The 25,499-nt window shown below is 40.0% G+C and overlaps 1 protein-coding gene across 1 annotated transcript in view; it reads right to left on the bottom strand.

Moving 5' to 3' along the window:
- Positions 1-21,630, bottom strand: part of FGD4 (FYVE, RhoGEF and PH domain containing 4) — a 37,595-nt gene extending 15,965 nt beyond the window's left edge. Inside the window, exons 1-5 of the mRNA XM_010156190.1 lie at positions 21,471-21,630; positions 14,285-14,465; positions 11,077-11,557; positions 3,625-3,714; positions 1,355-1,500 (exon numbers count right to left, since the gene is read on the bottom strand). Of these exons, the coding sequence (XP_010154492.1) occupies positions 1,355-1,500; positions 3,625-3,714; positions 11,077-11,557; positions 14,285-14,376 (809 nt within the window). The 5' untranslated portion in view covers positions 14,377-14,465; positions 21,471-21,630. The remainder of the gene's footprint in view (positions 1-1,354; positions 1,501-3,624; positions 3,715-11,076; positions 11,558-14,284; positions 14,466-21,470) is intronic.
- Between the last annotated feature and the right edge of the window lie 3,869 nt (positions 21,631-25,499).

Below are 25,499 nucleotides of genomic sequence, written 5' to 3'. Positions count from 1 at the left end.
TGTGCAAAAGCACTTTTCAACCTGTGAAGCTATGTAATTATACACACATCATTAGCGTGTAATTTCACATTTTGCAAATGCGTAATGCAGTGCAACCCCTTGTGTGTGCTCTCTAAAGTGACTAGAACAAAATTTTAAGAGTACATCACAAATCTCATTTCAAATACATACAGAACTGACATAATGTAGTGTAAGCTGCTTTATAAACACTGTTGGACTAAGTTAAACTCCACTTCTCATGACTACGCACTCTATTTTAATCCAGGCATTCATATTTCCTAGCAGATTTTCTTTCAACTCATCAAAAAAGAGTGGATTTACCTTGGTCATTTTGCAAGGAACATTAAGTTAAGGTGCAAACTTTGTTACATTCCGTGATGCTTAGGTTTTATTTACCTTCTTGCATTATGGACTACCATGTGTTTGTGCGTGGTTACGATTCCATTTTAAAGAATCGGCATTTTAAAGGGGAATCATCTCACCAAGTCAGGAGATGTACAGCTTGTTGTCTCAAGCACCCCTGTGTGGTCTGGGTTTTTTTCACATAAGTCACAAGAACACATTATTTCTTACTTTTTTAGGATGATTTTTGCCAAGGTGTTATATGAAAGTGTAACTGGAAAGATAGCTGGCCAAAGACTAGAATTCCTCACAATAAACCCTAGATAACAGGGAATACAGCAACCACAGAGATGCTGACGTGAAACAACTGAATGAAACAATATTCAAATTGTTATTGGTGGTGTCATTTGAGTTTGGGGGTTTTTTGGGGGGGTGGTGTTTTTTAATAAGATGTCCCCTTTTCCCAAATAAGTTAGGGAAGAGCAAGGGTTTGGGACTTCCTCCCCCCCCCCAATACATCCTTCTGTCCCAGTTACATGAGACACCAAAAATACATGGCTGTAGTTTAGTGTCTCTAGAACAGTATCCACAGGGCAGGAGAAAGATACTACAATAGTACACGATCATTACAGAGGATATCTACACCTCAGCTATCCTTCCTGCTTGCTGCAAGTAGAAGTCCTGTCAAGAAAAGCTGAGTCTTGTAGTCTGTCCAGTGAATTCATCAGGCAGCACAATTTCAGTCTGAACCTCTACTTCAGCAAGGCATTTCATTGTGAGTAATCTCATTGCCTCCAGTGAGATATATGTCCTTTATTTTGAGCAAATGATGCAAACCCTCTACTGAGTCAGATCCCGATGAAGAGTGGAGGAGCAGATGTTCTCCTACGCACAGTACTTCCTAGGCCTGCAGCACTTAATTATGAAGGCACCTTTCCTACCTCAAAACCCTGTGACAGGGTTTCTACAGACACGGTTTTCATAGTGTATTAACCAGTGAATCGCTTCTTACCATTCTTGCATTCTTTTTTCAAGCTCTGGAAGTAAGAATTTACTGTGGAAGGCATTTATTGATGAAATATTAGAAAAGATTTTGTTAATCACTTCAGCTGGAAATGAACCTCTGTTGGCTTCCTCAAGGAGTCTGGAATAGAATACCTGCAATACAGAAAAAAGAACCCCAAACTTATTATCTGTAATCAATGGAAGACCACCTATCTACCCCACTTACCCAAAGAGGGTCAAGGTTAATATTTCAATAATATGGACAGGTAATGACCAACTCATTTATTATCTTTCGCTCACCTGACATTAAAAGCTTCTCCTCTCCTTAGACCCCACTTTCTTTCCTGTGAGCCAGGGAAACGCTGAGGGCAGAGCAGACATAAGGAAAGCCAAACTGAGGTGGTGCCATCTGGGATGGACTCCAGGCATCCTGTCTGTTTTAACAGCTAGATCATCTCAGCTTTCCCAGTCTTTCAGTCCTATTTTCCACTCTTGCTTTCTTTTCAATTAGCATGATGTCTGATCACCATTAGCCAAATGACTCTACTCTCCTTGCATGCTGCATCCCCTTATCCTTTTGAATTCAAAGTAACTGGCAGACTCAAATCAAAGTAGCTGGCAGACTATGAGCAGTCCCTACGTACCATTTAAAGCACAAAAGGATCCCAGTTCCGACTGAACTCTACTATAGCCTCTTTAAAAGATGCACATATCATTTCGCCATCAGTGGGCTCTCTACCTGACTAGATGCAGCTACAAAACACATGTAGCTGTTAGTGTGCACATCACACAAAACAGTGCTTATGGGGGAACTGTGGTCCCTCTATCTCCCTCTCCCATGCTTTAACAGACTGCTTCTCCCTAGAAAGGGCTTCAGAATTTTGGGAAAGAAGAGTCTGAAGACAAGAACTTCAGTAATGTTAACTGAGACAGCAAAAGTGTCTTAAAAGGGGGAAAAAACCCCATATGCTTTCACCAATACTTTAAAACATGCTGACTTTGCCGCATCTTCAGGAGGACAGTTAGTTAATTTTGACAAACTACTTTGAAGACTGTAAAGGGTATGTAACATTTTAATCTCATTTAGAAATATAAGTCCCTTCCCAGTTTCCTGCTTTCCTCTCATCAGCAGCAGTCAAGCAGCTGTGCTCGAAACGGATTTTTCAGAACTCTGTCCAGTTAATATTTGGAAAACAGGCATAGGAGTAATACACTTGTAATCACATCAAGGAAGATTACTGCACATTACCCATCAGAAAAACCTATGAACAAAGTAAATATTTTCCAAACTTTTTTAAAGCTTCTCTGCATCAAAGAGGGATTTTTTTGTTTGTTTGTTCTCTTCTCTTTTTCTCCCCAAATACTTTGTCTTCTAAAACACACCACATTTCCATCCCAACGTAGGTCTGCAAGGTAAATAGTTGTCCTCCTGAAAGTGTATTTAAGTCCCCAAACAGCCTGAACAATTATTGTATTTGTTAAGACCTTTTACTTTTCATCAACCCTGCGTACAACACTTATGCATTAGACCTGAGAAATGTAAAGAGCGATGTCTGAGAAAAATGTCGTGGAATAAAGCAATGCATAGCTATAGGTACCCAGGTAAAACTGGTATATGTGTTGTGTAAGAAAGTAAACAAGGTTTAAAAAGGAAAATACTCAAGAACTGCAGACTTCCACATTTAAGAAATACCAGTTTGAGTCTACAGAGCACAAGAATTCAACCTTTTCCTTGCAAGAAGAGTAATTTCTGTTCACTTGAACAGGACACAGTCTAAGCACATAGTGAGTAACAAGGGCACATACCGTTTAGAATGAGCAACTTTCAAGGTTCTTTGACACGAAAGAAAAATAATTTTCAGGTGGCTCAAATTTGAAAGATTTCATAATTTTCTAGTGTGCAGGCAATTTCAGTATTATAAAGTTATACTCTTTCTTGTCCACATCACCAGAAGCCAAGAAATGAGCGAGCATAACGTTATCCATCCTCCCTGCTGGAAGGGCTGCCAGTATGAGGCTTGCATGACTATTGCTTATGGTGACATCTACACACACAGAACCTACTGCATTAATACCCACAAAATTCCAATACTTAAAATGTAGTGTTCTTAAAATAGAAACATAGGCAAAGTTATGTGGCAAGAGCAAATGGCTAACCGGAAAAGCCAGCAAGATGTGAAAAACATACCACCTATAATGTCATTTATATACAGACATGCATAGCTGTTCAAGTGAATTCAAGGCAAGAAAATAAAAATAAAGTCAAGAAAAATGTACCCCATCTAGTAGGTCAAGCCGGCTAACATAGGCCTTTTCTGTTTGTAGAAGTTCACTGGCAATTTTGTGACGTTTCTGTTCATCTGTTTCCTGGAGGAAAATACAAACAACTCTTAGCATACTCGAGGAAACATAATTTAATGCTAAAAAAAAAAAAAAGTTGAAAAGACATATGATTACCTCACAGTTCAAAAAGCAGCTGGAATCCAAGCTTCACATTTCGTAATAGACACCCCATTTGAAAAATGCAATTTTTCCAGCAGTTTCACCAACAAATACCAAAGTCAGAGGAGGATAAAAATCAAACTGCTGAGTAAAACTCAGAGCCTGAAACATTTCGTATTTCTCAGTTTGTACAGGGATGTTTGCCAGGGCGCCAACTCCCTACTTAACAGATAGCTCCCACCCTGGTAATGGAGTACCACTGACCTTTCAGAGCTGGAAGAACTGATCTGCAGAGTAAGAGGGAACAGATGGGATTAGTCGGTGTTTGCTCCCACCCCCGTTTCAAGAATTATTTGAACTGCATGTTCTCTGCATGACAGAATTACTGAAAAATACTGTACAACATGTTTTATGTTCATCGATACACTCACTGCTGATTAATTGTTGACTGCAATTAGAGGCGTCCTTTGGTAAGTGTTTATGGAAGTCACTTCTGCATCTTAAGGGAATTTTTCACTTTAAAAGTTTTCCATTCCACAAAATACATTTTTGATTCTTCTGCTGAATGGAAATTTAAAACATTCATTCAAATTTCAATATTAAACTAAATATGTTAGGAGATAAAATTACGAGACGCTGTGAGAAGTTACTTCAAAACAAAGAATGTAAGCACAGCCTTCTACAACATTAAGATACTGGGGAAATGCCTCAGGCTCAGAAATGTCAGATTCAACAAAATGACACTTCCATTACAAGATTTTTCTTCCAGCTCTAGTGCTAGTGCTGAAAAGTGTTCACACGTAACGACAACAGAGTCGTTCCTAAGTAAATGGCAGCCTTATCATGGGGCTTTTGGGAAAGTGGTGATTTTCTAGACGAACCATAGAAAGGCTTCATAAAAAAAATAAATAGTAGAGGTTGAAAGACTTATTTCTGATTTCAAACTGCACACTGCTTTCCCCAAGAGTACGATAAACATTTGCAAGTACAGTTATAAAGATGGCTTGCAGAATATGAATACTAAAGTACAGCCTTTTCATTTAAAGGACTTCTGTGACCTTTTTCTCTCCCCTTTTCAATATTCAAAAAGTATTCCAAATTCGAACACATTTCAATTCTGAACCGCAGTCACACTGCTACATGGCAAGCCTCCTCCCTAAATACAGGCTTTCAATAGTGACTTCAAAGCTGTTCATTAAATCTGTTTAAATCAGCATAGCAACCACAGTAACCTACTGAACAGCATTTTAAGTGCTGTCAGGAGATATGCAGGGAGCTGGAGGATTAGCTATTACAGCTACAGTATGCTGTTTAGTGCAGCCATTTACAAGGGATCTCACATGTGGACTTGAGGCACAAAAGCATGGAGGCTACTGGTTCCTCTGCAATTTTATTTTGTTCGGATTTTTTTCCCCCCATCTTCCCAAAACCCCACTTTCTCCCTGAAGCACTGCTATAGTAGCAATCTACAGTTTCCAGAACATTACTTGTATTAATTAAAAGAGGGAAAACTACACATAGCAGACTTTAAAATATCACACAAAAGGAACAATTTGTAAAAAGCATTTAATCCTCACTCCTAAACCAGGGCAAATCCCACTTATTCTCCCACTATATTCTGACCCCAGCTTCCCCATCCTTTCAGTATCAACATATCTTCCTAATTCTTGAACCTCAGCCTCCTCTCTACATCAATTACACTACCTGACTCAGAAATCTCCTAAGGGGAAAAAACTACACACCACAGATGACTTACCTGTTAATCACAGTGGCATCTTCCTGCATAAGAAGAGACTCCTATAGGCTTATATCAGTACAAGAATAAAACTATGTCACTAGTTTTCTTTTAGGGAAGTCTTCAGTTTCCCAGCTCAACATCTCAATTATTTGCCCACGACACATGAACTCCCAGCTACATTTTCTACTAGCTCCAGCCTCCTCACTCGCCCACTTCAGTGTCTTATCTAGTATCCCATCCAAAGAAAAGCACCTGGTTTCCACGAGGTCACTCCAGCTTTCTTCCTGTTGGAAACAACAGATCATAGGCTATTTTGCTAGTTGTTGTATCTGTCTCCTGAGAGGCTTTTCTGTATGAAAGTGGGAGCCACTTGTCCAGAGCACGTGGGGTGAACTGGGACCAGATGCATGGGTAGATGTATGGGTCCTGGTAATGCTATGCTACACGGCAAAGCACATGTGGTGGAGAGTCTCATCACGGCATTAAGCCAGTGCTGCAGCTGGTGTATGCATATATATAGAATCACAGAACAGTTTGGGTTGGAAGGGACCTTACAGACCATCCAGTTCCAACCTCCCTGCCATGGGCAGGGACACCTTGCACTAGACCAGGTTGCTCACAGCCTCATCCAGCCTGGCCTTGAACACTTCCAGGGATGGGGCATCCACAGCTTCTCTGTGCAACCTATTCCAGTGCCTCACCACCCTCGCCATGAAGAACTTCTTCCTTATATCTAAACTAAATCTTCCCTCTTTCAGTTTAAAGCCATTAGGCCTTGTCCTATCGGTACAGGCCCTTGCAAAAAGTCCCTCTCCAGCTTTCCTGTAGGCCCTTGGTTACTAGAGCTGTTCAACAAAACAGCCTTGAAAAACCTTGTAGAGACAATGGAGGAAAATTATTAACAAAAGAAAAAAAAACCAAAACCCACCACTTTAAAAAACATGGAAAACTAAGTTAGTAGTATTCAACTTCTGAGAACATCAATGCTTCCCTGAACAACTACTGTATCAAATCTAATCCTTAAGAGTAAAAGGGAATTTTAATTCTAAGTTACAAGTTATGCTTTATTTTCACAGGATATAACCATAAATGCACACATTTCATAAGTAGGATAAGGTAACAGAAATAAGAGATATGGACACATTTTTTTCTAGAGGAGTTTTATATTTCCCTCCTATGATTCCTTTATGTTTTTAGTACATCAGTATTTATAGTGGGTTCCTTGCCTTTAACAAAAAATACTGAGGCAAAACGTTACTACAACGTATACCTGGACACATACTCTATCGCTCCAAGCACAACTTCTCAATGACTTCAGGGAACTCTTGAAACTCCTGCAACAATCCATAACACAGGTCAACTCCCAGAAGAACAGTCAGGAATAGTTAGTGTGATATACAGAGAATGTTCACGTTAGACGTGCAGGACTTCCACTGATGAAGATGATATCAGAAGTCTGAGGTAACGTTACACTACTGATGTCTACTTCAAAGTTAAAAATGTTTAGGCAGCTTTGTTAAGCACTTAAGCAATTTAAAAGAATGAACCTCTACTCTTCTCCAAATAATAGGTGAAAGTTGAATAAAACAGTACTATTCATTCTACAGGTGCAGCTGAACTAATTCTCTACTTGTCTCACAAAAAGTAACCTTTGAAAACTCCAATTTCAGACAATTTTTAATGACATATCTTTAAGCTATAGGCATATAAAATTTGACAAGGTGCCTAACTATTCCAAATATTGTAACTTTTTCTTCCCTTTAAATAGTTCATATGCTAAACGTGGGTATGTAAACAAGAAACAAATTTGTTGCCTAGTGAAGACAAGATACAAAAGTAACTTAGGGCAGTTGTTACCATCATCTCTAATTACCCCAAACAGGGGTATTTTGTTGAATAATTTATTAGCTGAGGTATTTAAAGATCTTAATCAGACCATACTTTCCATTCTATCCAAACATTTGGCAAAGTTCATCAGGAAGGACTGAAAACTTCTATCTCTATATAGGATGCTTACAATAAGTATTTCACCTGGGCTTAGTTGTCTACTCTTTAGTACAAAGTTGCACATCCTTAGAATCATTACATTGCTATGGATCCTTAAGAAATTAAAGCAAGTAATTGTTACCTAAATTGTTCTTGAACTCTGAAGTGGAGGTATGAAAAATGCTGCTGAGAGTATGAACTCTTTGCATCTCTGTTCATATTTCCTTTGTTTTTCCATTGTCCTAAACTTGCAAAAAAATTACACTGATTTAAAGCAGACTTTACTCAAAGCTAAATCCCACTATAGCCATAATCTAGTACCCTAACCAAACAGAAGCCATCTCCCATCAAGAAAGCTATACCTACCAACACGACAGCGATACTGTAAACAATCCACCCCTATTTAGGTGCAGCCCTTGCCCCAGGGACTTGCAGTAATGCATTAAACAACACAGACGGGGTAAGAGATGTAGAATATGAACAAATGCCATCCAATCTATGTTGTATGTGTGTGTTTGCTGAGTTTGGTCTAAAGTAACAGAGCGGAGTTTTCTTTCCCAAAACCATTCGTGTCATAGCTGCTTCATGATCCAAATGTTTCTTCTGTAAGTATTGGAAATATAAATGTAAATTTCCATGAGAATTTAAGATTTCCTTTAATCTCTTAAGTCCTCAGTTTCTGAAATCAATGAACGCACTGAATTTTGCAAGACATGCAATGAAAATCCTGAGTGCTCCCGCCACTTTCTGGCATATTAACTTTATGCAACAGTCCATTGCACAAATGGCAGGTGAGTTTCTTGCACAGCAACCAACAGAAGCAGTAAAGATCCTGAAATCCTAAAGAGCCAATTCTTCTCAACAGGATTTACGTGTTTATATTGGCTGCTGAAGATACACAGCTTTGCTCATAATTTACTGTTGCTAAAGATGACCTCTGCCAGGTTTTGCATCAAAAACACCAGAGCTCCCAACAGTGCCATGAAGAGGACACATCAGGTAAGAACTTTTAATAAAGATGCGTAATGGATCTTCCCCATCTGCAGCACGTATGCGTGCAGTCTATATCACTATTTCCAACCAGTCTCACAACAAATACCGAAACATTTGTCTAGCAGCAGATTTCTCACAAGATGTTATTCAGGAAGTTAATTGATTAGGATGTTCTTGCACTATTCAGCCTCCGCATTTTAGGCAAACCAAATTTTATGACAGAAGGTGCTTCTGCTGCAAGGCAGGAAACATGATTTTTAATTATCTTTCTGCTTGCGATATTTGTGGTTTGTGACCTTCAAATTAGTTCAGTAAATGAGAAATAAAGCATACTCTTCTCTGGTCATTTGGGGAAGATGTTTCAGAACACTGCCAAATTTATTAAGTTTTGTTTCAACTTTTCCAGAACATGCAATAATCTGACTTTAGTCGGCTCTGCAGTGATAAGGAGAAGAAAAATAATTTTAAGAGCAACATTACTTCACAATAAACTTTCTTTTCCAAGTCAAAAATGTAATTTCTGCTGTGGTTTTGCACCATTCCCCAATTCAGTTCACTCTTGCCAGCAGAGGACTTAGTTCACTTCTGCCATACATGTATGCATTTACAAAGAGACAGCACCACTTCCTTCTCTTCCTTGAATTAGGCAAGAAACAAAGACAATATACTTTGCATCAATATCAAAATATATATCAGATGCATAATTTAAAGTTGGTCCATGACTCACATGCATCTGCTCCTATTGCTTTTACCCAACTGTACCTACACTTGCCTAATTAAAAAGGGCAGAAGAGTGCTGTTAGTCAGTGCAATGCAACTTCAGCTGGATCTCATCCCAGTGTTAAGATTCTTTACTCACCAAGTGGGTGCTTAGCAAAATCACAGACTGTCTAAACGCTCTTACTTCTTCCCCATGCCTGCTTGGACACAGCAACAGCTCAAAGCTTTACCAAAACTCTCCTGTTCCTCACCACCCTCCCCCTATTCCAGACAGCATGGCAGCAGCTACAGGACTGATTTCAATCTATAGGTTGCATCCATCCAAATTAAATCAGTGTTTGATTTTGTAAAGCATACCCATTAGATCAGTCTGTGGTAGACATGATTCTTAATCTCACTAAAGGGGACAGACATCCTTGTATTGCAAGCGAGCTGGTACCTCAGGAAGTGCTGCTGTGACAAAAGTTCAGTTTTCTAGATTGAGATCTCCCCTGATGCTGACTTCAGAATTGTTCTGCATGGGTTTGCTTCGTTTCATTTTGTTTTACCCTTGTAGCACTAGCAAACAATACGTCTAGCAACAGTTATGTCACACCTCACAATTAGGCTGTTGGTCAGTATAGGGCAGATCACACGTGTTAGTCCCCCTGAACCTCAGCGACAGATTTGGACAAGATTGCTGCCATTAGCATTTGCCCAGTTCCTTCCTGGACTTTACAACAGGACTGCCTCCCACGTCTGCTTTTTCCTGAAAATGCTGCCAGCGCCTTACTGCGTGACTTGGATTCAAGCTTAATATCGTTGCCCACAGAGCATTCAGCACTTTAATGGTACAGAGAGGGGAAACAGGCATTACCGAACAGGAGATGGAAACATAATGAGAGGTGTGGCAGGCTAAAAGGTGCCTTGGACCACGACCAGACTCATGTTTAGATGGGAATCATAACATTCATTCATTACTGGCAAAACCCACCGCCAAAACAAACAAGAAAACCCACAAAACCAGTGCCTTCTTGTCATTACCTAGGATACTGTATCCTATCATATATGAGAATCTGAGACCCACCTTTCCCACACACAGAATTTACCCCCAAGTGTGTGCATACGGGACCCCCTAGCTAACCTAACGCAAGGCTCGGAGAGATCTGTCATGAACTGATGCAGGTGCACTCCTGACAAGCAGTGAGCAGCTGTACCAGTGCTCAGCTGTTTGGCTCCACGGTGAAGAGGAAGGCTTGGAGGGTCCAGCCCAGCCCCCTCTGCAATGGCTCACACATGGCATGGCTGGACCAGAACTCTTAATGATGTCCAGCCACCAGTGTTTCAGTACGATAAGGCAGACTGCATAATCAAACTTCTAGAAGAAGAAATATGCACAGTTTTTCAGCAATTAATTTCCCAAGACAGATTTTCTTCCACCCACTTATTTCCCTTAATTATTTAAAACCTTCCTTACAAGGAAGCTCAAATTTATCATAAGTTCTCCTTGCTAACAAGGCATATATTTAGTAGGCTAGGAACCTTGCGTCTATCTGATAGCTAGCAGACTGCCACTGCCTTTCCAGCTTTGACTTGACAGCTACATCCAAGTTAAGAATTCACATGCTAGTTCTGCCTGAAGCCCTGTCGCTGCAGTTTACTACACGTGGAATCTTATTTTATGTACACCACTAACATGTGTCCCTTACTTAGGCTGGTACAGCTGAAGCTTAGTGCTAAACATGTTCACATATTTCATTTTCACTTTTTTTTTTTGACCAGAGGAAAGGAGCCTTATTTTTGTAAATAAAAACCTAGATAAAATACATAAAGTAGTAATATAGGAAGAGCAAAACAATTTCTCTTTTTACCTTTGTTTCTACAGGTTGATCTTGCTTAGTGACTTCCTCAGTCGGTTCTTCCTTCACATTAGTATTAATTGCTAGAGTTTCATTGTCAGACGGGAGCAGCGTATCACTGCTTGGAGTCCTGTAGCAGCTGTTAAGCATTTGTCCTTCACAGGCAGTCATACTCTGCAATGACTCTCTGGAAGTACTTTCTCCGTTTATCAGTGTGCTGTTGACGGCATTATCTGGGACCGAGGTGGACACAGCGGAGCCACGATCAGGTAATCTCTGGTCCTCATCTTCTGTCTGGTCTGGTGCTACTACTCCATTGGCTGTGTGTATCTGTGCAACCTGAGTTTTGTCGGTATTACTGTTTCCCTGTTTTTGTAGTGGGTGTTGGGAGGGGAGTTTTGGCTGAGGTGATGGTGTTGACCCATATCTTCCTTGAGATTTAGGAATGTGGAGAACAGAGGAATCTTTCTTCAAATCACTAGGATTTAACGGGCTAAACAAAACACAAACGAGAGAAAAGTTAAACATGGCATTATAGAAACTCCCTGGTAATGGGAAGTTGGAGAGTTGCACCATATAACAAATTCTTCCCAAGCCATTTTTTTTCCTGTCCTAGTATTAGGAAGTTTAGGCCATTGAGACTTGAACTGCACTATCCACTGAAACACCCAGAGTGCTGTCTGTATTGATTCATTACATCCTCGTGTGTCTTGGATCTCAATTGTAAAGCGAGTGTAGTACGGTCAGCTACACATAACAGGTAAGGGAACGGAGGCACTGGCACATGAAGCAACTTGTCCAAAGTGTCCCAGGTGATTATTTGCAGAATTGGAGAAAGACTTTGTCTTCCAAGTCCCAGTCCAGTGCTTAAACTAACAAGCAGCCTGTTCCCTAGTTCCCTTTAAATATAAAAAATGCACAAAAAATGTCCAAGAACATTCAGCATTCCTTTCCTTAGTTCAGCATGTTGCAGGAGAGCTTTTAATTCGCACCTCATCTCTCTTCCTAGTTTCCTTATTTAGCAGTGTTTTTTCATCATGCTGTATCTTTTCTGAAGGTTTTTTCTCCTCCCTATTTTATCTCTGCTTAAAACACGTCATCCCTTGTGCATACCTTTCACTCTCTCCTTCTCTATTTTATTTTTGACATTTTTGATTGTAGACTAATATAAATATTAGACAACTCTGTAAAGTGCTTGGCTTCGCTGTAGTTAAAAAAAAAAAATCATTGGAACTGAAATAAAACCTATACATTTTTGTCTGAAGTACATTTAACAAGCCATATTCAACTGCAAAACAACACCATGACTGTCGTCTAACACATTGTTCCTAGTATAGAACATTAATCTTCTGAAAAGATGAAAACTGCTTATAAACTGTGTGGTTACTCCTTATTTATAGGACAGCTTACTCAAATATTGTAAACATATTCTGCACTTTAGTACACAGAGCTCAAAAATTATCTTATACTAGCTTTGTCTTCTTCCATCATATGTCAAAAAAAATTAAATCAGTTTTCCTTTCGTTGTGTAAAGATTACACCTTTTCTGAAAAATAAGCTTAACTCCAAGATAGAATTAATTTACATTTTTCAATTGCATGCACACAGCAAAGAGGTTTAATTAACTTTTTGCCATGCCTACATGTTTTGTGGGCTATACAGACTAATGAAAATATGTTATCATAATTGACAATCACAGTTTGCAGTTCATGAACGTGCAACCTAGTCATTTGAAGATCAGTAATTACACGTGAATTTCACCTTCAAGGAAGACACATTTTGTGAGCTGAGCTCTTTTAAAAAAACCCTGAAATTGCTTCCAGAGCTAAAGCTGGATATTCCAGAATTTGGCATGCTAATTATGGAAGTTTCTCATAAGCAGAGTTCGTAGAATTGAAGAGAATGTCATAATTGGACAGATATTATCGGGGATACTTCATGAATTATGCTGGCCAAAAAGCAACTCTGCTTCCCCTAGTCACCAAAACAAAACGTCCTGGTTTTTAAAAGCCTACAAATACGAAAAGTTTTCATTGCTCTCTTTAAAGTTTCTTTTAACTGCCTAACATTGAAAGAATTTCTGTACAAACCAGCAGACACGTCTAGGAGGAAGAAATGTAGGGTTCATTGGTGTATGGCAAAACAAACCTGAGGAGTTTCTTTTCAGAAAAGATAAAACTCCTTTTTCTAAGGATACTATGCTGTTAAAGAGACTTGGATGATGCTTTGGAGGAAGACTGGGAAACAAGGCGATAACAGGACTGGAGAGCTGAGCTAGAATTCACAAGCTGCTTCTCTATATAGCATACAATTTCCCCCACCTTGAGGGGGAATTCTTACCATGAAAGCCTTAACGCTCTGGCTCCTCAGAAGAACACACTCTGTTGTACATCATGCATTCATTTTGTCCCCGCAGGGGGCAGCCCTTCAGAACATCAGTATCCCCAGGAAACGCAAGAAAGCCACATCCAAAACTTGCAACACTCAGCTGTCACTGGACTGTCACTTTAAAGCCCATGACAGAGGAGCAGTTCTGGAAGGTCGCTCTCTCTACACACAGCAGATATATTCAGAACTTTCGCTTCAGAGCTTAAAATGCTTGTCACATACACCTAATTAAAGACACACAAGTAACACTATTTTGTGAAAGCAGAGTTCACTGTGGATTGTCTTTCTCCAAGTTCCAAATGTTTCCTGTAAAAGCCAGTATCAAAACTCTAAAAACCCCAAGACATTCCACCAAAATCACCAAGTACTAGCAGGAACACCGTTTAGTGAATGTATGCCATAGCCTCTTCACAGGAATGAGCTGAAGAGGTTAAGTCAGTGTAAAAGGAAAAATCAGGATTTTGTGTTCTTCTCTTTGCTTATGAAGTAAGTAATTTTTCTGGAGGAAAAAAAGATTTCAAGATTAGCACCAATGTTTCATTCTAAACCCAGCACCTATTTCAAATGGCTGACACTTTTCAGGATGTTTTAAAAATGCTACAAGTTTGCATTGTTTGTTCAGGGTTTAAGAAAAATGAAGACTTAGCACCTTATGAAAAAGCACACGCTGGACAGGCCAAACAGACAATTGGCTTGCACCACTTCAGAACACGTGCAGTTTTGCCATGACCAGTTTCAGCACTACTGTGGTACCAACATTTTGCCTTGCAGGTTCAAGTTCCAACAGTCCACACATGACAGCGTTAAAGAATTCAAATTCTGTTTTACATACCTGCCTCCCTCAAAACGATTGATGAGATCTGACACTTTACTGGACTTTTCCTTTGCGACACTAGAAACAGGGGTGGGTGCCTCCTCCTCCATCCTCCGTTTCTGATTTGATAAAGCTTTATGCCTGGGGGTTTGGTATGTAACAGGTGACGCCTTCTGCAGATGAACTGGCTTTGGAGGCACTGCAAACAACAACAATCAATCGCTCATGAAACGTTCCTTTGAGCTTCAATAACATTTTTGTTATTTTGTTATTTTGTGAGTTTTTTGCTTAAGAACTGACTACAGTAATGAAGAGATGGGCTTCACTTAACCTCAAAGTTGCTTTATGAGTACATGGACTTAAGAGTTGGGGTTTTTTTATGCACTGTCTGGTATCAGGGACCTTGTTATATTTCTTGTACAAAAGCCAAACTACACCCTACCTTAATAAGCTAGAAAATCCAGGGGGTTTCTTGTCTGGTTGGTTTTTACTGTAGTAAACATGTATGTGGCCTCCATAAATGCTGGTTTTATCGTTAAAAAAAAAAAATAATTAAGCATAATCAAAGGATCGAGCTGAGCTGTGCTGTGGAGCTCGAGAGATTTAAATTGCTGCCCCATAACTCTGGTGTTCTCATTCATTACCTTCTCCCTCATTACCTCAATAATAGCAGTCAGTGGAAAAGGTATTTGCCTTCAGCTTTGAGCTTCCTTTACTCACTGAACCTTTGTCAATTTATACTGCCGAAATCCGAGCCCCCTGAAAATATTTATTCTTGCTTTTTCCCCACCCCAACCCTATGTCCTTATAATTAGATGGTTAATGATTAGCCACTATTCAATACAGCAGCAACTAGAACACAAAGGACAAGATGACACATAAAGCAACTACAGTCACAAGTACTGGGGATCTTTAACTTTCATTCCTTGAAGCGACTGTGCAGCATTTGTGGCAGCACAAGCACTCCACGGGCAGGGCCCGAACGCATTCCACTGTCAGGGCAATGCACCTCCAGCTCCATCAAAAAGAGACACTTAACAGAAAGGTCCTCCTTTCCCAGGAACACAACGCTGCTCCTTCCCACACACACTCCAAAAGCATATTGTGCGGAGAAGTGGAAGCATTTGATACGAAAATGAAAAATAAAGACTACATCAGCCTTTAATAAAAGGCAGGCATAAATCAGCAGGATTAGGCAAGGTGCTGCCAGTGGAATAGGCAGCCCCAGGGGCTAAGCCACCATGCTCTGCTCTGCCACAGGGGTTGGCCTCCAGCAACTGCACAGACCTGCCAGGGAGCAAACATGAAAGGGAAGGAGGACAGGGATTGGCATCAGGAATCACGTGCAACTCTCATGGAAGAAAAATAAGCACTAGCACAGACCCTAGAACATCTTACTGACTTACTCTGGAAGCCCTGAGCACCACAGGAATTACTTTAAATCCCATCACCTGACATCTGAAAGGGTTGTTGAAAAAAATTCTTGCAAATATGCTATCACAGACGATAAAGGAATACTTAAGGGTGACTTTCTATCTTACCTTACAATATATTTATAGGAGGTAATATTTATCTGTGCTTCCAATAACCTAATTGCACTTAAATGGGATTGTAGTGACTGCCGTGGTCTGAAAAGTACACTATGAAGAAATGAATTTGCCACAAAATGCTTTATACTTCAACCGTATCAGCTACAAATGCTGATGAATTAAATAACCAGAGAGGGAAGGAAGAGAATTACTGTAGATTCTTTTACTGTGTATATGTGTGTATCTTTGGTCCTTTCAAGCCTTATTTTATATTTATCAATACAAGCAAAAAAAGCAAGTTTGGGGAAGGATGCAGTACCGAACAGTTACAATGCAGCCCTGAAGCAAGAAGAATACTGATCTGTGTAACTGCTTCAGTACGTGTGGTAAGTGAAGCCTCTCCGGCAAAGCTGCATGGCATTTGCTCAGCCACAGCTGCAGTGCGGTGGAGCAGCTTTCCCTCTTCGCAGGGAGTTTGGAGAAGGGCTGGCAGAATTAGGCCAACGAGCATCAGATAATTGTCCAAGCACTGAATAGCTCACTGCGCTGACAAAGGCGATGGGACAGCTGAAAAAGGCGAGACAAGTGGGCTGGGAAAAAGCAGGACACATAATTGAGCGTGGGCACTGCCATTCCCTCGGGGAGGAGATGGCAAGGAAAGAGGACACTGGGTGGATTTACTGACCAGAACTACACCAGCTTGTAGAAACCCTTCTTGCTCTTGCAATGGATTTTGTATAGCCCGTAGTCCTGTGAATTCTCCCATTTAATGGGACATCTCTTCAGTTCTTTTGTACATCTCATGAAATGTTAATATGCTCACAAGGATATATTAAAACTACTAAACTTGAGGGAATTAATGTCTACTGATAAAGAAGGAGGAATTAGTTGGAAGCTATTTTTATACTGGATCCACTGGGACAAAAATCAAATTCTAGGACATTCTGTGGAGGTGTCGCACACTTTTGCAGCTATTGCTATGGAAAAAATGTATAAAGAAAAACCCAGCATAGCAGCATTTCAGTAGGGCAAGCCCAAGGAACCTCTAGTGAAACTGCACAGTCACAACACACTGAAAAGCCCTGTAATGTCTTCAGAGAAGAACCACAAATTAAACAGTCACACCAACCCACTAATGCAAGATATTTCTTCTTTACTCCCTCTTACCATCTAACAGACAGCATTTCCCCTAATCAGCTGCTGCTGTAGCTACTCTAAGCTTTAGAAAAAGAACCACAGGAAAAGGACAGTCACAAGATCAATGAAATGAATCAGTAGCGTAAGAAAAAACTGCAAGCCTTCCTGTAAGGTCAGCCTTGTTAACAGGGATTATGGAAAACAAATTCCATTAATTCTCCCCTCAATGTACTTCTGAAGTGTTTTGTTTTAATCAGATTATTTTTCAATGCGCACAGAGCAAGAATCTTAAAGAACAAAAAAAAGAGAAAAGACTGGCCCATTGTAATACCCTGAATAATACAGAGCTCTGTTCGAGTCTATAAATACTCTTGTCTCTATACCATAGAATTTTGAGCTCATTAGGAGATATGAGCTGCATATTCTGCCCAAAGAAAACACCTCAGTATACTCAGGTAGCTGCTGCTGCTGCATAACACTAGCCAAAAATCCCAATCAAGACTGAAACCGCAGTGCCTAATTGTGCATTTGCCTTTGTACGTATACGTTAGGAAATGGGAGGTACAAACGGCTCCAGCAGGTGCAACCACCTTTGCCGACTCCAAAGCGTATTAGTGAAGGTCGTTTCTCTCTTCTCTTGGAAAGCATAATGTGTTCAGTCTCCCTCTACACATTTAACTCCTGCTGATTAAAAATGCTGCTACGGTTTTATCCAATGAAAACAGACAGTCCCCGTGGTAAGTAGCTACAGCTCTCCTGGCTGAGTCATCCTTCATCGCCTCCTTGCATGCTCCATCACCATCTGGAAGGTCACATGAACACAGATGGACAGATACCAAAGAGCTCACAAGAGATCACAAGAACACTCACTAGAACAGTACAAAGTAACTAGTAACCTAGACTCAGCAGAGGGAAAGAAAAAGTCATCTCCTTTTCAGGATATACATTTCCACAATTTTATATCACATCAGAACAAGTATCTTCCAATAATATATTAAGAAAGAAGACCAATAATAATCAGGTGTACTTTGTTCTCTCATTTGTCTTCTTCCTGGAGATAAAGTTTGAGACTTAACTTTGTTGATGAAAGAGACATTGCTATAGGTTTCTTAAAGCACCACTCAGATTGGAGAAATCTAACAAGAAACAGCTCTCAATTTTAGTTCAATTCACCTTTAACTGTAGTGGTTTCATTTGTCAGAGAAACACAGTCTTTCAGCTTTTCTGGGCCAAAGCTACTCAATGCCTTCAAGACCATAAAAAAATACCATCATTAACTGAGAAAGGAGGTCAGGATGGATGCTGCACATCAGATAGCCAGCTAAAACTGACTGCTGAAGTCTACGTGTTGAATGCTTTGTGTGCGTACCATTTCACGGCAGCACAAACCAGGACATCTTCTGGAGTGGAAAATCATCTCCAACCCAAACAGAAATGCCTCTTCAGGCTCAGCAGGAGATTCACAAGTACTCCTAAGCACTCATTAGAAAAATTTAAATGAGCAACTGATGCACAGTCTTGAACTGACAAGGCACTTCTCTGCTTTGAAGAAGTGTTGACATTTCAACATATTTTCCATCCTACAATAATACATCCTACAATAATAAGACAGCAGTTTCAGCACCCACTATTTAGTAATTGGGTGTCATAAACTCATGCAAGAGGTTCAAAGTGCAGGGAATAGATGAAACCAGATAAAACTGGTCAATTTGTACATGTCACTCTACATGCATTCTGCTACTGCTGGGTTCAGACCGCTGCCCAAGTATTTGCAGATAAGGGCAAATTTCAATTTATCTAACAATTTGCTTCATCACTCATGCATCATATTTGCCTTGGAGCTCAGTGGCTTATTTTGCTATTCCCACCGACTACCTCCAGTCTGGACTAGTCCACTTTATGAGAGAAGGCACTGCACTGATGCAAAGGCAGAGCACCGTGTTTCACAGCTGATACAGACTGCAACTGCGCTTCTCTGCAGTCCTGATTTTCCTTGCTCAACACTCTCGCCAACTTTCAGTCAGTTTCAGGCTTTGTTCCAAATCTGCAAAGACTTTCACATGTCAAATTGTACCCAGCACAGAAATCTGACATATGAATTGCTAAATTGTTGATGGAAGGAAATATTGGGGAACAAAAATTGCTCTTTTATTGTCATGTTACCAAACAGCTAGTTTGTTTTCACCTTGAAATGCCAGGGGGAAAAAAAGCTTTAAAGAATTTTATATTGGATTCTGTACAGAAATTTATTCACTTTAGCTAGCTACACCGAGTAGCTGTTTCCAAATATTTAAACTACGTCTCAGAGACCAAGTACAGACAAAATGTGTTCAGGATTCACTTCAAGTGCTAGATTTTTGGACACTTTTCCTCTATATTAAGGCTTTATTTCCTCTACTAAAGCTAAAGTTTACTAAAAATAGTAGTACCCTTTTTATAAACACAATATCAAAGTGATCTTTACATCTCTTATTTTAATGATACACATTTTGGTAGGTTAGATGAGGGTCATTTTGCAGTTAGTTCATCAAGAACCAAACACGTGGCATTACAATTCAGGTCTGTCATCTTTACTTCCTTTCACTACGAAAGATCACAATATTTGCAGGACTTCAGCAACAATTTGGAAAAACATTTCCTCTACTGTAAGCCTAAAATGTTTCTGTACCTGTACATGAAAAGCTGTTAACAAAAATTAGCAACTAGATTTAAATTAATAAACTATAGCAATTTAGTTTGCTTAGATTGTTTGGACTCCCAAATGTTTATCTCATTATTCTATTTTGTTTTGCTTCAATTAAATAAAAAGGCCAGAATGATACACTACATACATTTGATATGATGCACATATTCCCAGAAACAAATGGAGAAAGACATATGCCATGAACAACTCGGGCACAAAACACTATTTACAACAGTATTATTGAATATAATCTATGCAGCTGCATTTCTTCAACTACAACCCTACTCCTGGCTACACCACACTTTGAAGCAAGCAATTTTGACAAACACAGATGTCATGGCTAGGAAAGAGCAACAACAGCTGTGTAACTACTTCAATGAATGGGGTCCAGTAATAGCCAACTCCTAATTTATCTAACAACTGAAATTTATAAAGTGGGATGGCTCTGTTTTTGAAAGGCTTGACATTCTTTTTAATGGTTGCCCATTTATCTTTATTCCTTAGGAAATTTCTGAAATATTTTTCTTAGGAAGGACTTCTGTGTTCTTGTTAATCTAGCTTCAGAGAACATGTTTCGGTGACCTAGGAACTGGTGCAGAAAGACCAGTCAGATAATGTTTACATTTGACTGGTAAAAACATCTTAGTTTAGTGAACAACACTGCAAAAGTTCTGTAAACACAAAACAAAAAACTACAACTTCAGTTTGCTCTGAATTTCCTTGACACCCCAATAAATGTCTTCCCTCCTTAACTCTAAGATGAACTCAGGACCAATGTAAAAATTCTTCAAGATGCATTTTCCCATTAACTGATACACAGATTGTTAAATCCACTACAAAATGACTTTATGTGATTCTAGTTTCTATAGATGTGATTAAGTTCTCTATAAAGTAGTTCTTGTTCCTGTTGTATCAGCACTGCCTCTCGGAATCCAAATCACTGAGCAGGATCATGCTATCAATCTTCTAAACTCACTCTTTTTTCTAACTTTTGCGATGAATGAAGTTCCTATTGTACGTCACTCCTAAGAGACATCAGTCCAGATGTGCTTTGAACAGAAGATTTCCAGAACATACTGAACTCTTTGTTGCGATCAACCTCTGCAGAATCATCAATATTACTGAGACGACCACATAAAAAGATAGTTTGAGGTTTAGATATCTAAGGTCACCATGTAGGCTAGAAACATATTTAGCTTCTAAAAGTAGATCTACTATTTTTGTACAGGAAGAAGGGAAATCTACTTCTACTCTGCAGACATTACCAGTCAGCTTTTACCACACAAACATGAAGTTTTCACCTCCTTCCACATAATCCTGCAGGTGGGCTCCTGTCGAGCTCAGCTAAATCCCAAAGGTCCTGAATATTTTCCCCACCACTACCACCTCAAAGCCCTCCATCTAATTAAAAAATAGTACCACCACCTTCCAGCTCAAATACAGTAATCCTTCAGAAAAACAAGCCCTGACAATAGTTTAATACAAACAAGAGGCTGATGTCTGCTGTCCCACCTCCACCTACGAGCCATTACTTGGGCAGAGAATGAGTTTAACACCTCCTGCCTGGCAGTAAGCACACAAGAAATTACTAGGTGCTTGAGATAAAAGGGTAGATATCCCTATGTGCTTATAACATAATACTAAGCCCAACCTTCCTTCTGAGAATCTTTTTCAGTAAAATATTATCAGAAACTTCAGATTTCATACAGCACTTAGAAAAGATTTTATTTCAGTAACAAGCTTTTACCCTTCTATTTACTTCCTGAGAAATACAGTTCTTCCAAGGTGCTCCAATTCTCTTAAAGTCTGAGATGAAAAACAGCTTCCTTAACCAAAATTATTTGAGACCACTTACCTTGTGGCTTTGGATTTGAAGCTGAACGTGGGGACCGTTTGACTGGCACACTTCCATTTATTCCCTGAGCCGCTTCATTGTGTACACTCTGCTCAACTAGCCTGGTTGTGGTACCCGTTGGACAGGATCTAGACAATATTAAGGACTTTGGACAGATGCTGCTGCCTGAAAGACAAATTCATACAAAAATCCCAGAGTTAGAAAAAGGATTAAATATAAGGTAGAATGACTATAAACACATTTATTAAGTGCTAACACTTTTCTACAGAGAAAGTTAGAATGCTCATCTTCCCTTTAAGAGTGTCTCAATCTAAAAACACGCTTTGCCTTTTGCTGAAGTTTATCATGTTGTTTAAACCTTAAAAAGCTGGATATAAAAAAAAAAAATCCAAACAAACTTTGGTGACGAGTAGCCTAAACTCTTCCATAGAAAGATTACAATCTAACAGACTTCTTCCTATGCGAATTGTCAAGGTGCTCGCTCAACTGAACTACAGAAAAACCAGCATTTTTTGTTGAACCATTTTATTGCTGTATTTAAAGTGTTCACAAAAAGCTAACATTCAAAATGTTTATTTTATGACAAAATAAAATGTTTATTTTATTACAAAAGGTAGCATTCAAAAATTAGCTAAAGGTATAGCAAATTTTTTGTAGAAAAGAGCTCCTATTGTAAGTATTAAAAAAATAATAATGCAAAGCCAGCTCACACTTATATTTCATTTCTTTCTAGGAGAATGGAATTTATTCTGATTAAGGGATCAGTATGCTGCTATTTGTAAGAAAGCAGGAAGAAAATATAAAGTAAAACATATACAAACAAAAGAACCTGTAATAAGAGAAATTATTAGAATGTAATTAGACAAGCCTAAACAATGCATTTTTGTTTTGGGGCATGAAAGCAACTGGTTCTCTAAAACACAACCAAAAATTTAAATAATGACATGTAGGATCTTGACATCTCACTTAGTTCAATATCCATTCACCTCTGAATCAAAAAAGTGCACAACTTTTTTTTTGTGAGGAGGAGCCAGGGAAAGGAAAAAACCCTATTTATCATTTATTGCAGTACTGTCAGTTATTTTCATTTTTAATGAAATTATTAGGGTAGAGTTTGGACACTTCAATTTATTGTTATAAATTGACCCTCTGAAAAATTATAATCAGACCCTCCAACCTAATCCATCTCCCTCTTTCCCATGGCAAAATCCATCATATCAAGACATTAGTGGCAACAGCCAAGTGCTCTTAAAACAGCAATGGAAATTGCTCAGCTTTTTGTGGATTCCAACAGTATTTTCAAGTATTTATACTTTATTTCTTGGCAGCTCATTTGTCCTTTAAAAACACTGAAGTAGCGCTACACCAGGCAGCTGCCTCTACAAACATGGAGAGCTGCAGAGGTCCACGGGGAGATAACCACCCCCGCTATCAACGTGCCAGCACTCGGATCACCACACCTGCAAGACACCGGCAGCTCAACATGGCATCTCTCTCTCTTCTGCCTCATTCAACGAGCAAGGGATCTCCCAAGAATATGAAGGAGGCTGGTCCCAGAACGACGTGTATAATGTAATGAGGCCCACCACTTGTGGAAGCTTCTCAGACATTTGTGACCTTAGGCAGAAATTCCTCAGCTCTCTTCCCTTGGGTATCGCTCCATACACAAAGTTTTTTCATACTACAGCAGCAGGAGCTCTGTCCCACACCATTCCTCAGTGACTAAGGAAGTACCTTAAATGCCATTTCTGTCTCCCCTATGGAGGTGGGGGTACTGAATGCTCCTAGACCAAGGTGATGGTACAGGGGGGCGCACCAGCAAGTCTTCCTTGTCTCCATCAAAGAGCCTACGGGCTGTATTTCCCTCTCCTGAAGAGCCCCATACCTTACTGTACCAGTTTACACTCCAGCTGGAGAACCCCCAGTTCAGAAACAAGTTCAAGAATGACCAACTCCCTCAGGACCAGTACAATGCACCCATCAGGTCAGAACTGCACACCATTTGTACATCTGCATTGATCACCCTCATGATTTTGCAAAGAGGGTGAAAGCGTGAAGTTTTAGAGCTTTCTGAAAACTGTCTTGCCCACAGATTTGACAGCTAATACACTTCAAAATCTCCAACTCCCCAACTCCAGCTCAGTAAGGGACTGCTGTCAACTTTTCAGGCCAAGGGTGGAAATCTCTATCGCAATGGTACCGTATTTATTAAAGGATTCTCTAAGAAAACAAGGTACTGCTAGGGTCAGAGTAGGAACTTTATCAAGGGACTTCCTCCCGTTCAGGGTTATCACTCACAATCACATCAAGCCAAAGCAGACGCAGAACTGCTGCTAAGCACAAGACAGCTCCGTACTCTGCCATCCCTCCGCGTCACCATCCGCTCCAGCTTCTGCTTCTGCTCCTTCCCCTGTGCCGGCACCGGTGCTTGTTCACCCACAGAGTGAGATGAGCAGCAGGAACGACGCAGGCGGAAGCTGGAGCATGTTTTAAGTTGGGGTGACTTCCTGGCCACCCCAGCACTACTGCTGGCACAGGGGGAGAGCCAGGAACACAGCTGGAAGGGAACAAAGCAGTTCCTCTCAGCAGCAACCCCTACTCAGACTGGCCCGAAGCAATCGTTTGAACGCCAACCCAGTCCCTCAGGCTGATATTCAGACTGCGATTCTACTTGGTTTACACATGCACACACAGAGCCTTCGTACAAAGTCCAGCAAACCCAAGGATAGCTGGAAACAAACCTTTCCTACAAAAACATTAGGCTGCCTTAAGAACGGATTTTGTTGCCAGCATCACAGGCCCTCCACAAGCACCAGAAAAAGATTGCTTCCCTGGAGCGGGATATTCCGCAGCTCCTTATGGAATACAAAAGCTCCAAGAGGCGTTTTGGCCCAAGATGTGCTCTGGCTTCACACACACCACTCAGCACATGGGGGGTGCAGGGAAACACACCATCTTCAAATTCATTATTGTTGTGCAGACCATTACACGAATTATTCATCTTGTCTGGAAGCCGTATTTGCTGGAGATGGACACACTGCAGACGTTTAACCAGTATTTCAAACTAATCATTCTGTTAAGTACGTCACATCCTCCAGCCATGTGTTTTGAAAAGGAATACAGCCACATCTGGATAAACAGCTTTCTTCACATGTAAAGCTGTAATGGAAAAACGTAATGGAAATCTAGGCATGCCATACTTCTATCCAAAACTGAGTAGTCAAATTCTCTGGATAAAAAGCATCCTTTAACATCCCTGGAAATCTGTGCTCTGGTTTCTAGCCAGTGAAAGATATTACCTTCCAGGTGATATAACCAAGAAAATTGTGGCAGAAACACTGGAATTTTCACCACAAACTTGTACCTAGTGTAATATTGTATGCAAATGTATTATAACAAGCACCCAAAACATATGATTTTCAATACACTAAAGAGGAGAGAAAAGTGGGGAAAGATTAAAAAAAAATTAAAATGGGGGCACGCATGAATGTGGAGGTAATAAATAACTAAACAGAAAAGAGAAATAAACACTGAATTTGATAAGCACATAATTATTTTGCTTATCATCTGCAAGGAAATGAGAAGCTAGAATTCTTGCAAACATGCTTGCATCCGCAAGAATGTTTGGAGCTAGGTGATGCATTATCTATTTTCTCAGAGCATGCTAATTAGAAATGACTTGGAGACATGAACACTTAAACAGAATCAACCAGCTTGAAATGCCAGTAACATGAAAAATATGGCTTATTTATATTCACAAAAGGTTAAACTAATATTTAGTATTGGATAGGTCCTCCCATTAGCAATTCCATGAGCTTTAGAAAGACAATCTCAACACCATTAGGTCTTCATCTGTCCTGTGGGGACAGGCTGAGAGAGTTGGGCTTGTTCAGCCTGGAGAAGAGAAGGCTCCGGGGAGACCTTATTGCACCTTCCAGTGCCTGAAAAGGCCTACAGGAAAGCTGGGTGGGGGTGGGGGGAACGACACACAGGACACTTTTTACAAGGGCCTGTCGTGACAGGGCAAAG

The sequence above is a fragment of the Eurypyga helias genome, unplaced genomic scaffold, assembly GCF_000690775.1.
Source record: "Eurypyga helias isolate BGI_N326 unplaced genomic scaffold, ASM69077v1 scaffold13277, whole genome shotgun sequence".
NCBI lineage: Eukaryota > Metazoa > Chordata > Aves > Eurypygiformes > Eurypygidae > Eurypyga > Eurypyga helias.
The sequence above is the reverse complement of the archived record's forward strand: the minus strand, read 5'-3'. Positions and strand labels throughout refer to the sequence as shown.